This window comes from Xiphias gladius, chromosome 4 (assembly GCF_016859285.1).
Source record: "Xiphias gladius isolate SHS-SW01 ecotype Sanya breed wild chromosome 4, ASM1685928v1, whole genome shotgun sequence".
Taxonomy (NCBI): Eukaryota; Metazoa; Chordata; class Actinopteri; order Istiophoriformes; family Xiphiidae; genus Xiphias; species Xiphias gladius.
This window is the reverse complement of record NC_053403.1, coordinates 18584625-18597947: the sequence shown is the minus strand read 5'-3', so window position 1 is coordinate 18597947 and position 13323 is coordinate 18584625. Positions and strand designations below refer to the sequence as shown.

Here is a 13323-nt window from a genome sequence, read left to right as displayed (position 1 = left end):
GTATGGAACAATAAGCTTTTGCACTTGTTGTTGTGACCTTAAACAAGAAGAAATACGCAGTGGAGAATGTGTTTGTATTTTTATTTCTAAAATTATTCTATTAGCTACAAAAGTTCTTCAGAGCATTTCAGACCAAGTTTTTAGACAGCCACTGTAAATAGCCATTGTTATCCATTAATTTCAGCATGGTCTAAAAATGACCTAGTGACTGTTGCAAGCAGGGTTGACTATCAACCTCAAGCCTTTTTTGGTACTGACTGAAATGTGTCTTGCAAAAAACTGTGAAAAAAGGACTCCCAAACAGGTCAGTAATAACAAAAATGCAGGGGAGCTGTCGAATGCAGACAAATGAGAAAAATGTAATATGATAAATAAATAAATACAAATATAAAAACTGAATGGCATGGAAAATACCTAGACTGAAAATTACTCTGGATTGCAACTAATTTCATGTCAGCCTATTCATGTCAAATCTTAATAATGGCTGTTTGTATTTAGTATTTAGTATAATATTAAACATTTCAGAAGTCTGCCTTCCTTTCCTTAAAAAAACATGTATTGTAAAAATACAAATAAGGTATCAAAAATAAATTCATACACCCTGGCCTGGTTGCAAGTAGGGAGTGTTTTGAAAATCTTGTCAGTGCACTCTGAGACTTTGAGTGTGCTGCTTAACAGCAACCCTTTTAATGCAATAAACAACCAAAATTCACATTATTTTTTCATTATATTCATGATTTTTGCTGATATCAAAGCTCATGAATATAATGCTATTCATCAGCTGGCCCTCACGATTTATTAGGCAAGGGCTGACTTTATTTAACAGTATAACATTGTGAGGATAACAACAAAAAAATGAAAAAACACCTTTCTTCCCCTCTCACAAATTAGGAAATCCTAATAAATGCTTATTATCGTAGCAAATGTAAGACAAACAGTTATTCTCATGGTTTTCTATGGTTGTCAGGTAAGCATTTGTCAGGCCTTAACCCTTACGACCAGTAAAAAAATCAATTTTTCCATGAGGCTGTTGTGATATGAATAGTCGGTTGGGTGGTTTCCACAAACCATCCCTCCTGGCTGCAGTGGGATTATTATTTTATGTCTGTGCTATTAGGTTGTGGGCTCATTCTGGCAACCAAACGGGGCCAGCAAATGTATCACTAGTGAGCGGAGAGTTGAACCTAGGCAAACAGGTCCACGGAGCTGTGTCTAATGCAGGACTCTGATGCCAGGTTACAGTGAATGGTGCCATTGTGTGTCCCAGAGATCTCTGTGTCCCTCTAACAGTGAGCCACTGTCTGGAACTAACCAGGGGGTGGGATGAGTCAAGCAAACCCCCTGGTTCTCTTTCTGGCTGGCTGCTCCAATCACAACAGGTTAAATCACACTCTGCAGGTAGCAGACCTGGATGATATGAGTTGGGATGAAGGGGATGGCATTTTCAGTGCTGCAGTATAAGAAATCTCTCTTGATAAATCAGAAGCAAACACCCACTGCTAAGGAGAGTGTGGTTTATTACTGAGTCACGTATCTTGATGTGGGTCAAATGAAGAGCTCTGTGAGATGGTGCTCATTTGACTCCGGGGATTAAACTCTGTGTGAAAGCAGATGTGATGAGATAGTTTGACAGTTTGCAGAGCATGTCCTCGAGGTGTTTGATGTGGCTCTTAACCTTTGACGCAGGTCACCCTTTCTCTCACAACCTTGCCATTCCTGTCCACTGTCCACTGTGGAAGAAATTACACAAAACTGTAAAATAATTTTTTCTTCTATTCTTTTTACTCCCCTCAGGGTACGGGTCGTCTCTCAACCAGCGAGTCCTCTCCTGCCACAGGCTACCTGTCCTGCGTCCAGAAGCCCGAGGCTGTGGTCCATGCCATGAAGGTACTATATTCATCTAGTAAATGATCAGAGAGGGGGGGTCATTTATCATTTTTCGAATTGATCGAAGAAATATTATAAGTTTAAGACTTGTAGCTAGCTAGGTAGCTAGCTTGTTATGTAGGAACATATGATCCCCATTCAAGTTTTGTTTTTGCTCCCCTAAAAGATCAACAAAATGGCACTTATACCACATAACTATATGTCCATATTTAATGAAGTTTATATATTAATTACTTCAGAGCACACAAATGTACACACTCATCACTGTGTCTGTCATCAGGTGCTGGAAGTCCATGAGAACTTGGACAAGCAGGTTCCTGAGGACTATGAAGACGATCTTAGTGAGAAAGAGAAAGCCATCGTGCGAGAGATGTGCAATGTAAGTGCAACACCTGCCCTTCTCCCTCACTATTCTTCTCTCACTTTCCCACTGCTGTAAACAAAGGAACCTTATATCCATAATGTTCCTATTTGTTCTGTCTGTTGGTCAGGTTTTTAGTTCTCTTCTTCTGGGTGCAAATCAGGTCAGGCTTTGAGCTGCTTTCACTAATGAGGAGCCCTCATTCAAGATCATTTGGTTTGGAATGACACTTGCAGCAGTGTCCTGGGCACAGCGCTGCCTCTCGCTTTCCTTCTTTCTCTCTATCTATCCCTCTAACTCGCTTTTCCCCTCCCCAACTCCCCCCGCCCCTTCTCCAAATCAACTCTAAACTGGAAGCCCCAAAAAGAGGCCCGTAGTTGAGCTGTCAGAGCAATTAAACTGGAACGGCAGGGAAAAGAGCACGCCCCCTGCGCCCAAGCGTCACCCCCTCCATTCTTCCCCTCCTCCACCCTCCCCCTCATCTCCCTCCATCTTTCTCTGTTGGTGCTGAAAAGCCTGGTTCAGGATAAAAAGGTCTGCTGATTAGAGAGAGAAAGACAGCCAGGCTATCTGGGCCCGGCAGAGGTATGTGACAGGCCAGGAATCTGGGGAGCACTACAATAGTACCTCTGTAATATCACTAGGGTCCCCCAGGGGCCCCTCTCACTCACTGACAGAGAGATCTCAGCACCAGAGAGCAGCCTTAGAAGACAGATACAGAGATAGCTCGACTGTAACGTGTGTGAATGTATGTGTGCCGTCTTTGCAGCTCAAAGTCAAATTGTGAACATTTGAAGTTTTCACTCTTGAAGAAGAAAGTATTTTTTTTATGCCTAGCCTCACTCTTTCAGTCTCTGCCTGTATGTCTGCCCGTCTCTCTCTGCATGTCTCGCTCTTCGTCTTCCCCTCTCAACTTCTCTCTCCGCTTCTGTTTGCAGGTGGTGTGGAGAAAGCTGGGTGATGCAGCAGGATCAAAGCTGTCAATCAGACAGCACCTCTCTGGGAACCAGTTCAAAGGACCACTGTAGAACGGCAACTGGCGAGAGATGGAGCGAAAGAGAGAAATCAGGATCTACACTACCCAGACTCACCTGAAAACACCTCTTACTACCTGCATACACGACCCATCATGCCGTACTCCCTACTGCCTACAGCATCTAGCAATTTCTTCAACACACTCTTAAGACTGGCTAAGATAGCCACAAAATGGACCTGCTTGTCTGTTATTCACATGTACAACTCTACGTGTACAACATGTTTTTATCTCTCAGAGCTTATGTTGACAACTGGCAGCTAGTTTCACTGATTCACCACTTTTCTTTGCTTTTTTTTTTTTTTTTGTGGGAGGCTTCTGGCTACACAACGATCTCTCTCTGTAAACTGCTTCAAATACACACAACTAACTGTACAGTGCTTCAGAGCATAGCTATGCTACATTAAGCTAGCGATATGACATGGTTTCAAGCACAGGACTGATAAGGCGGCAGGGGCAGAAATCTCTTCACATGTTGCTGGGATGTGAAGGCAGCATTGTGGCGGTATCTTCGGATAAGTTTTGATAGTACCTACTATAGAGACCCTAGCTCCTGTCACATGTACCCCCCCCCAGTGGTCAACAAGTATAACTAGCATTAGCATTCTAAAGTGTTAACTAAGTGAAACCCACTGTGACCTAGCGCCTTTTGCTCATAAGACAAGTATATGGATAATGAACTCTAGAGATTACTGTTAACTTGTGTATATTATGTATAAAACCATGGCACTACTTCATTGTTATTGTTGATTTTACTTTTATCTATTTTGTATTCTAGCGTGGCCATGTGATCAATAATTTAGTTTGAAAAGCACACAAAACTGGACCATAAACAGGGTTTGCTCTTGGTAATAAATTTAATTTTTTTTTTAATTCTTTTCCAGATTAATTGCTATTATTCCTTCTCTCTGTAACCTCTGAAAATGTATCAAGGCAATTTTGAATCAAACCATCGCAATGAGTTAATGGATAGATAGTTTTCATACGTTGTGAAATTAATTAAAATTGTATGCTGTTGTGCATGCTTGACAATCATTTTCTCAGGTTGGGAGGGCTACAGCTTTACCTTTGCCCATCTGTGACTGCAAGAGTGTGTTAGTGTGCGTGTGCATGTGTGTGTGTGAGTGTGTGTGTGTGAGGAGACTGAATGATTCTCTTGCAGCTGTAGCATCTACCTGTGAATCCTCTTTCTTTCTGGAACCGTGGTTACAACACGGTTGAAGAATGCTGAAGACATTTGCTGAATCCATGCTAAAAGCCTCATCCCATTAATGGTAATAAAATTTTCAAGGCCAAATACTCAACCCTAAGCTCAGCTTGGATGGCTTTTTGGACTGTTCTGAATTCCTTGGTTATCATTTTGTATCTCAGTAGATGAAAAGGTCACTTTTCTTAAACTCAGACCTTGTAGTCATGTGTAGTAGTCATCTTTAGTCATGGATTCAGAAGGTGTGTTTATGCAGCGCATGTTTCTTAAAGTTGAATCTTTTTTTTTTCTTAGAATATGAGAAATAAGTCTTCCCTTAGATGTCTTCTGAAAACACTAACATTTAAAATGAGTATTTCTTGATGTCAGAGTGAACAAACACTGTTTGTCAAAGTATTTATTGCCAGGTGTCAGATAGAGATGGGAATGCTGTCAGTAACTGATAAGTCATATTTTGAATATATCAGATTCACTCTACTGTACCTTTACTGTAAAGTTATCTGATAGATTGTTTAATGACCAAAAGCTCAGACTCTCCCATTTCTAGTGTTATTTGTTCCAAATTAGAACATTACTGAGGCTGCCCGCCATGCACCTCTGTTCTTTTAAATAATGGGTCAAAAAAATAAATCTCAGTATGGTTTTTAAAAGTGTCCTTTAATCTAGGAACTGATTTGGAGCCGTGATACAATTTTGAATACTTCATATATGGCATTTGATTTGAGATGTGCCACATTTTTTTCTGCATGGTGTTTTGATTTGGAACCCAATAGTCTTTTTTTTAAACATCTATGTTTCTTTTTTTCTGCCTATATGCTAAAACCACAGTACAGAATACTAGAATCTACAGCATAAATAAATGTCAATTTCTGCAGTAACTAGCATGGCTGTAACTTCTTTTCCTGAGTTTCACTGATAAAAGATGGCAAGTGAAAAGATAATAATAAATACGCTACTTTTAGCAAAAATTGGGAGAAAATAAAGTTGGTTAATGATACTGTGAACTGCTGTCTTTATTTGATAAAGCAAACATTTTTGCAGGCGTGTTTTCTTCCTTACTGGATGAGTTAGGCTGCCCTCTGTTGGTAGAGATCTGCAAATAAAATTACAGACTTTTCTCTGTGAAGTTTCTTTACATCAGTGATTCCAAACTTGGGGTACTGCTGCTGTTGTCAGGGGGTACAGGCACATGGAAAGCTCAACTAATTAACTCAAATAAAAAATAGAAATTGTGATTTGGTTTAAAAACTATGTTCATTTATGTTAAGGAGGAAATTAAACAGGCAAATAGGATTAAAAATTAAAATACAGTTTAAATTTAGGGTTAATATAACCAGTAAGCTGCCCATCACCTTGAGTCAATTGTATATTAGCAAAACTTGCAAATGAGAGTATGTTAAAACTAGTTAGCAAATGAGTGGAGAAGCTGAAATCATTACCTTAAAGTAATGGATAAATAGCTGAAATAGTTAGCTAAAAGTAACAGATAAATGGTTAAAATAGGAGAAAATTATGGATAAGTGGTTGCACATTTGTTATGAGAAAAATATTTTAACAATATCCTCTTTAATATTGTTAAACACCATCCATTTTGTAATCCTTTCTTAAGAACATATTTGTGTGGTGCTCATGAAGCTCATGTCCAGGGGTATATCTGGGGGTATGTCCGACAAAAAAGGTTGGGAGCCACTGCTGTACATGGGGAATCCAGTTGCAACATATTGATCAACACATTTCACTTTACGTAGACTGAAAACATACTACTCAGTTCAAAGTAGGAAAAGCAAGTTTTTATTGTTATTTTATTGTCCTAATTGCCAGCCAAGACACAAAACCAAAGCGGCGTGCGGGATACAGAAAAAAAAAAAAAAAAAAAAAAAAAAAGAGGCCTCACTAAGGCACATATGGATAGAAAATCTCAAAAAATAAAATAAAATTGTCTAAATTATAATATTGGATATTTACAAATATATCTTTGACTGTCCAGTGTTAGATGTGGTTGGTTTGATAACGGGGGTTGAAAAATTGAAAGTCTAATGGTAGCAGAAACATCTTGCAACATGACCTCAGTGTTTTCACAAAATAAAATGTAATAAGACAAAAAGAATATACAGCATGTTTGAACACATTGTACATTCATGAACATGTTTGATTATAAAACATGTTTCTTTCCAAGTCTTTCAGTGTGACAGTCCTTTGTATATCTGACATGTTAAAACAAAGATTTTTGTAACTCTTTTTCTCAGCAAAATGGTGGGAATGTGGAGAAAACAACAACAATGGGGTGACTGGAAATTCAGGAAAAGCAAAAACACAAGATCAGAGTCATAGAATACAGAAGGAAATATAATACTCAACCTTTGATCCACTCAAAAGTAAAGTAAAAGTGGTACATTTCATCCCTCTACAATTAGTGAATAAGCATGTCTGACAACACTGAAAAAGAAACAAAAAAAATTTCAGGGTGCTACTATTTCCTGGTACATTCCCATAATAAAGACAATGAGTGGACAGTGTTTGTTACAAGATCCCAGAATTGGGTACACTAAGTTCCATCCTGTGCATGTTTAAATCACTTATTTCAAAATATTTCAGGATTCTTACAGCAAACTTTCAGCACAACTTCTGGTTCTCATAACAATACTGTCCAGACCTCATTTTTCCTCTCAAAGTCTTTCTATTTGCTGATAAGCCTTTATCGACAACCCCAGGAGCTGTTTATCAGAAGCCATATTGGAGGTGAAAAAGCTCCCCTTTCTTTCTTTGTACCAGAATAACACAAGTTCCTGGTTGTTCTTCCTCTTCAGAGAACTTTCCCTCCCCAGCTGTTGCTCTGTACAGCCTCAGTTCATAGACTTATCACACTCTCATCTCATCTCATCCACCCACCACGGTTCAGGGGCATGCCTGGTGGAGGGGGCAGGGGGACCTGTGACTGTCCTGGGGGCACAGGTGGCGGAGGAGGGTACCCAGCAGGTGGAAGGCCAATCCCCGGAGGGGGTACGTGGCCTGGTGGCATGCGTGGAGGTGGTGGTGGAGGGTAGCTGTTGTAACCTGGAGGTGGATAGGTTGGGGGCAGGCTGGGTGGTGGGTAGGTGGAAGGAGGTGGCGGAGGACCTGGAGGTGGTGCTGCAGGTGGTGGATAGACATGGGGGTGGTAAGGCGGTATTGGGGGCGCATAGGTAGGTGGCATTGGGGCGTAGGAGGGACCCTCTGTCTTCATCATCGACTGCAGGTTCTGATAGCCCTCTCCAGACATGTAGGAACTGGTTGTGGACATGATGTAGTTGGAGGGCGGGGGCGGAGGAGGGCGATGGGGCAGGGGAGGAGGCTGGTGTGGAGGTGGAGCATGCGGGGGAGGAGGGGCAGTCTCACTTCCTGGTTCTGCTTCTGCAGGAGGTGCTGGAGCTGTAGCTGGAGTTTTTCGGTCTAGTGAGCAACAGCAAACAGCAAAGAGAAAACAACTTATTAAAAATTTGGCCATTACCTTGCTACTCACTCCCACATGATCTCAAGTAACCTCTCCATTCCCAGACAGTGAGCGCACAGCCAGACCACGACTGCCAGGTTTCAGCCACATAGGAGGTCTCATTATCAGGCTGAAGCATTAATCAGATTGGTCAGAAGAGGTTGGGAGTATGTGTGTGTTGGGAAACAAAGTCCAGACAAGTTGCTGGTTATGTAAGCAGACTGAGAGGACTAAAGACTTTGGGTTGCTTTCTAAGCTTGAGTCCCAGGTAGGGGGTAATGGTTGCTCATTATGGGCCTATTTGGTGACACACGCAAACAGACAGCAGGGTGTAGAAAAAATGCCAGCACGTACCTATGCTCTACCCCAGTCTAAATCTAAATAATTGTAACTTCCTCGCAAATTAATCTGGAGGAAGATAGTAGACAAACAACAGTTACCTGGGGGAGGCTGCGATGTAGGTAGAGGGGGCATTGGGCTCTCCAGTCTAGGAATCTTTGACCCAACTTGTTCTGTAAAGTCAACACACCAGTAAATAAGATGCAGAAGCTTTATCAAATCTGGAGGGAACTTTGCTGTAGGCTTGAATATTCATACAATCCTAAAAAAAAAAAAATTATCATGCTAATTAGCAATGTTTTCTTGGAGGTATTTCAGTGGATAAATAGACATTTATAAGATTTCAACTACTTCAAAACCCAAATGAGCAGAATTTTGCCTGCATGAGGTTTTAAAAGAATGTTACCTGGAGCCTTTGGTTCATCTTTGGGGGATGTCTGAAACAAAGAAAAATGAATGCAAATGCTCAGTGTCACTTTGAGGTAGGTTATGTTGAGTGTTGACGTATGAATCAAATTTAACACAAACACAAGCTGTAGGATCTAGCAAATATTTTAAATGAACAAATATAGAAATTTAAACTGGGGGATTGAGCAAGGGACTTTCCATTGGCCATAGTTTTCAGCCATCAATAATGTATACTCACATGTGAGCGTTTGAGCTGGCGTGCAGGGCTGCCACCCTGAGGGGAAGTCTTCTTTGGTGGTGGTGGGGGGGGGTTGGAGGCCGGGGGTTGTCCTTGTGGAGCCGGAGGAGCAGGGGTCGAAGGAGCAGGTGTCCGCTCCTTCTCCTGCATTTGCTGAGGAATGGGCTTGTTGCCCTGGGAGTACAGGTCCAGGATCTGGTGGCAAATGTCTGCAAGACAGAGATGTTTTTGTTGAGGCAAGTCTGAAAGGAGATGAAACAAACATCATAGCAGAGGTATGATGTGCATGGCTTTATAATGAGCACCTTCAAGCAGCTCAACTGGGACGTCTTGGACAAACTGCTCCCACCACCGGCGTGACGACTGCTTGGCGGTCCACTCCTGGATGTCAAATTTACAGAGGCGGCCAGCCAGGTACATTACGGCTACTGCAATAATCTCTGGCTCCCACTGCAGGGACAGCATGGTGCACAAGCTGGAAGGGACACAGGAAAAATGGTTCCAGTCAGATCTGAGTTTTGTCAACAAAATGCTTTTGCAGAGAAGATTTGGAAACTTAAAAGACATTACTTATATTCCAATTTATAAGTCTTAGTGTATTCTCTTGAAATTATTAAATATTTTTTTGGCATTTTCCTTTATTTGTCAATACACAGCAGAGAGGCAGACAGGAAGTGTGGGGGAGAGAAAGTAAAGGTGTTGACAGGCAACAAAGCTCCCTGGCCGGATTCAAATCGGGGACATTGTGGTTCTTTGGTATGTGGCTTAAACCACTTGGCACTGTGATACCCCCATACACAACATTCTTTATAAATAAACGTTTCCCAGACTTGCATGCCTGTTTCAGTAATTTATCTAGTCTTCAGTGCACATTACTTACCAGCTGACAGAGTTTTAAAGATTAAGTGAATCAAATGCATAATACACCACACTATAGAAGAAGTCACCTATGACACAAAGAGTGGGAGACAGTGTGTACAAACCAGCTGCTCACCTGTCGTTGACAAATGTCCATGCCATTTGCAGCACCTTGCACACTTTATTCTTCTCCCCTGTAACAATAAGAAAATACAAAGCATACACTTTACTGGTACCTACCATAATAATGTATAAGACTGTGTGCATCTGATGCCTTACTTATCCTATCTCACCTTTGAGCTGCTTGACGTAGCGCAGCAGGAACATGTAGGGGTGTTCTACCTGCAGGTCAAATTTGATGGTCTGGAGCAAGATTCTCTCCAACACCATCACCTCTTCCTGTTGAAGAAAACACAAATATGTTAATTATTCCTGTTGGCAGGACATCGACGGTACAAACTATTAACTTTAATGGTCAGGACTGGAGACAGAATGACAGAATCCTACAGCATACGATTACTTTATGGTAGCTTGTTACAGCAAATTAACAGCAATTAGGCTGCAGCATGTTTGCTTTAGTTTTTTTCTTTTCTAGAGCTACATGATATTATAGCGGGGCTCTGCTATGCTGGTTTATGACTGATATTAGGTTAAAACCGTGATTTTCTTTTCTGAACTCAGTGACCACAGCATATTCCCTGACTGTAAATTCCCTTCTGCACTGACAATGCCCAGTGTTAACAGGGACAATGTCTCAAGACAACTAAGTGAAAATAAAAGAAAATGCACCTTTGGGTCATCTCCAAACTGGGCAAACTGCACATCATTCAGTAGGCTGCGGGCTGTTTTGATGATGTCTTTACACTTCTTTGGGGTTTCCTCCACTTTCCCCGCCAGGAAAAGACAGCATGCACCTGTCACCTGTTCAGACACAAATTTGGCAACATTAATCCTACATATTTAGTCCGCTTCCAGGAATGATAAAAATAAAGTTAAGCATCAATTGAACTTACATATCTGGGGAACTGCTTGAAAGAGTGAAACATGTAAAAACGGTGGAAATATATAATGCCAGTTGCCAGTGTGTCATAGTGTCTGATGACAGTCAAGGACATCACGGAAACCATTTACAGTTATTTGCACACTTGTCAGATATTAGCAGCTATGTAAAGTACATTCTAACAAAAAGGTGATTCACTTTGACTGTGTTACTATCATGATTACATAAAAGAACTCAGCGCTGCTTCCTGTAAACTATTCACATGAATCAATCAAGGATACAGGCCAAGTCGTGTCCCCACGTCAAATATGAAGCGGGCTCCTTCTCGCCGATACCGAGCCTCTGTGCCAGGGTCTAGGCCCTCAGACTGAGACGGGGTGTGGGCCAAATCCTTCTTGTCCCAGTACCAGCATGGCTTGATGTGGTCCAGAATTGCTTGGCCAGTCATTGACAAGTTCTCCTTGGATTCCTTCATTGGTTGAGGAGAGACAACAGTGGACGGACCAGCTGCACTGGACTGCTAAGAAGGCAGAAAGGCTACAGTTATGGCCATTGTAACTCACCAGCATTTATCATTCAACAGTAGGCCTTCCTCAGCATAATAACAGCGTTGGTTAATCTGCAAAACTGTTTGATTGAACAACACCAATGTTCAACCAAAGAGTATCAGGGGTGGCATATCAACTCTGTGGAATATAGAGAGGGATACGTTCATATTTTGACAGCCTTCGACAGGTTATAACTTGAGTTGGAAAACTGCTACCTTTAGTTTAATTTACTTTTACTGTGGTGCCATTTCATACAAAGCCACCAAACATTTATATGTAGGATGTAGTTAAACTCACAAGCCAATTCTTCTCTTTATGGAAAAAAGAGGGATCACTATTTATCAATATAGACTTTCTTCATGCCCACTTTATGTAAATGTTACTGAGCTAGCTGTTAACAGGTTGAAAATCCAACAGACGAAGAGCTACAAAGAGATAAAAGGTACTGACGGGGACGTAATTTTTAGAACGGCACCTCCTCTCCCATTCATTCATGGGTAAACTGCACCTACTGTTAAGCCTGTAGCTATTAATATAACAAAACATTACTTGTACGGTATAATTAAAAGATTAATGTGGATGTCGATGGCAACGAAGACGGTTTCCCACGAATTAGCATAACGAAACTGTTAGCTTCTCGCTAACATTCGCTAATGTTAGCTATGCTAACGATAACCTAAAGTTAGCTTCCTGGGACTAAATAACCAGCTCTGCGTGGACTTGTACGAATATGTATTAACTAAGAGGTACGCTTGTTAGGTAAACATACCAGTAAGGTAAAATTGATGAAACTTTCGAAGTAAAGGTAGTCGAAGTTGTCACTTCAGCAGGTGACCGTCTTCGCCGGCCACCGCGGCTAGCTAATCTCGGCTAGCAAACTTGCTCCACTCGAGGTCTTAACATCGCTGGGGTTTGGAAACCCCAGCAACCTGTCAAAAGTAGTTAAGAATTCATCCCGATTATCGTCCGACTGTTCATAATGAAACACGAATCTTACCTTTAACATGTAGCCGTCGGAATAAATCACCCAAAACAGACAGCTATATGAATAATCCGCAGTTATTCACAATAAATTGGCTAAGTGATCAACAACAATCCCCATCGTAACAAGGGCATCGCCATTATGCAGCGCGTCGGAGACTGTTGGCCGACGTCATTACGCAGGACATCTGGTACACGTGTGCTGCGGTTAGTTTTTTGTTTTACCTTTTCCACCGCTCAGTTAATTTTAATTTTCATTGCTATTCCTGCTGCTGGGAAATTTAAAAGAAGGTATACGTGTGAAAAATTTATATATAGATAAATATATATATATGTATGCTGAAAATATGTTATTTCCAATAATATCCACTAGAGGGAGACAAATAATTACTCGTGTACCTGAACTGACAGGACTGGATTTTTGGCACACGGAGTCTATGATTTGACGAGATACTTGAATACAGATGCTTCACTTGCAAAATCAGCACAGTGTCTGTCAAAAGCATTATTGTGAGCAAAGCTTTAACTTGCAACATCAAAAGAAAGCAAACAAACACAAACAACATTAATACATATCATATCATGGATAGTTTAAGACAAGCTATACCTACTTCACACTTGATTTTTTCAGATACTTGTTTACGAAGACAAGTCGGTCTCTGCTGCTGGATGATTGTATTACACCCAGATTGCTTAAGTGTGTAGTCCAGCGAATAGAAAAATGCCCGTGTATCAAAAAAAATTTTTTTTTTTAAATCACAGCTATTTTGTTGTATCCAGAGTATCACAAAACACAAGTAAGAGGGAGTGTTTACATATATATATATGCATGTTACTGCCAGCTGTGAGCATGACAACCACACATCAAGTCGAGACCACTGATTTTCTTTTTTTACATGGTATAGCTATGTAATGCAGAAAATTTACTGGAGTAGCAACTTTTTGAGAACAGAACATAAACATGGATTTAATGATTGAGGATTTTGTGATAAAT

General features: G+C 40.9%; 3 protein-coding genes across 8 annotated transcripts in view; 2 read left to right on the top strand and 1 right to left on the bottom strand.

The window, feature by feature from the left end:
• The window catches only part of ccdc85cb (coiled-coil domain containing 85C, b), a 49920-nt gene extending 44446 nt beyond the window's left edge, over window positions 1-5474 (top strand). For all 3 annotated transcript variants that reach the window (XM_040125162.1, XM_040125161.1, XM_040125160.1), the window contains 3 exons: window positions 1795-1887; window positions 2168-2266; window positions 3187-5474. In XM_040125162.1, the coding sequence (XP_039981096.1) occupies window positions 1795-1887; window positions 2168-2266; window positions 3187-3276 (282 nt within the window). In that variant the 3' untranslated portion in view covers window positions 3277-5474. The remainder of the gene's footprint in view (window positions 1-1794; window positions 1888-2167; window positions 2267-3186) is intronic.
• Window positions 5475-6359: 885 nt separating this feature from the next.
• ccnk (cyclin K) lies at window positions 6360-12509 on the bottom strand. 4 transcript variants are annotated; one of them, XM_040125512.1, is made up of 12 exons: window positions 12346-12509; window positions 12118-12277; window positions 11082-11320; window positions 10814-10895; window positions 10590-10721; window positions 10094-10199; window positions 9937-9994; window positions 9248-9417; window positions 8943-9151; window positions 8703-8733; window positions 8398-8469; window positions 6360-7917 (listed from the first exon to the last, which is right to left on the bottom strand). In XM_040125512.1, the coding sequence occupies exons 3-12, from the start codon at window positions 11273-11275 to the stop codon at window positions 7361-7363; spliced, it is 1611 nt and encodes a 536-aa protein (XP_039981446.1). In that variant the 5' UTR covers window positions 11276-11320; window positions 12118-12277; window positions 12346-12509; the 3' UTR covers window positions 6360-7360. The 4 variants fall into 4 exon arrangements, with proteins under 4 accessions (XP_039981446.1, XP_039981448.1, XP_039981445.1 ...); XM_040125514.1 differs by having other exon boundaries at window positions 11082-11317; XM_040125511.1 differs by lacking the exon at window positions 12118-12277 and having other exon boundaries at window positions 11082-11317.
• bcl11bb (BAF chromatin remodeling complex subunit BCL11B b) overlaps window positions 12457-13323 on the top strand; it is a 34870-nt gene continuing 34003 nt past the window's right edge. The window contains exon 1 of the mRNA XM_040125509.1: window positions 12457-12536. The gene's annotated coding sequence lies outside the window, so the exon portion shown is untranslated. The remainder of the gene's footprint in view (window positions 12537-13323) is intronic.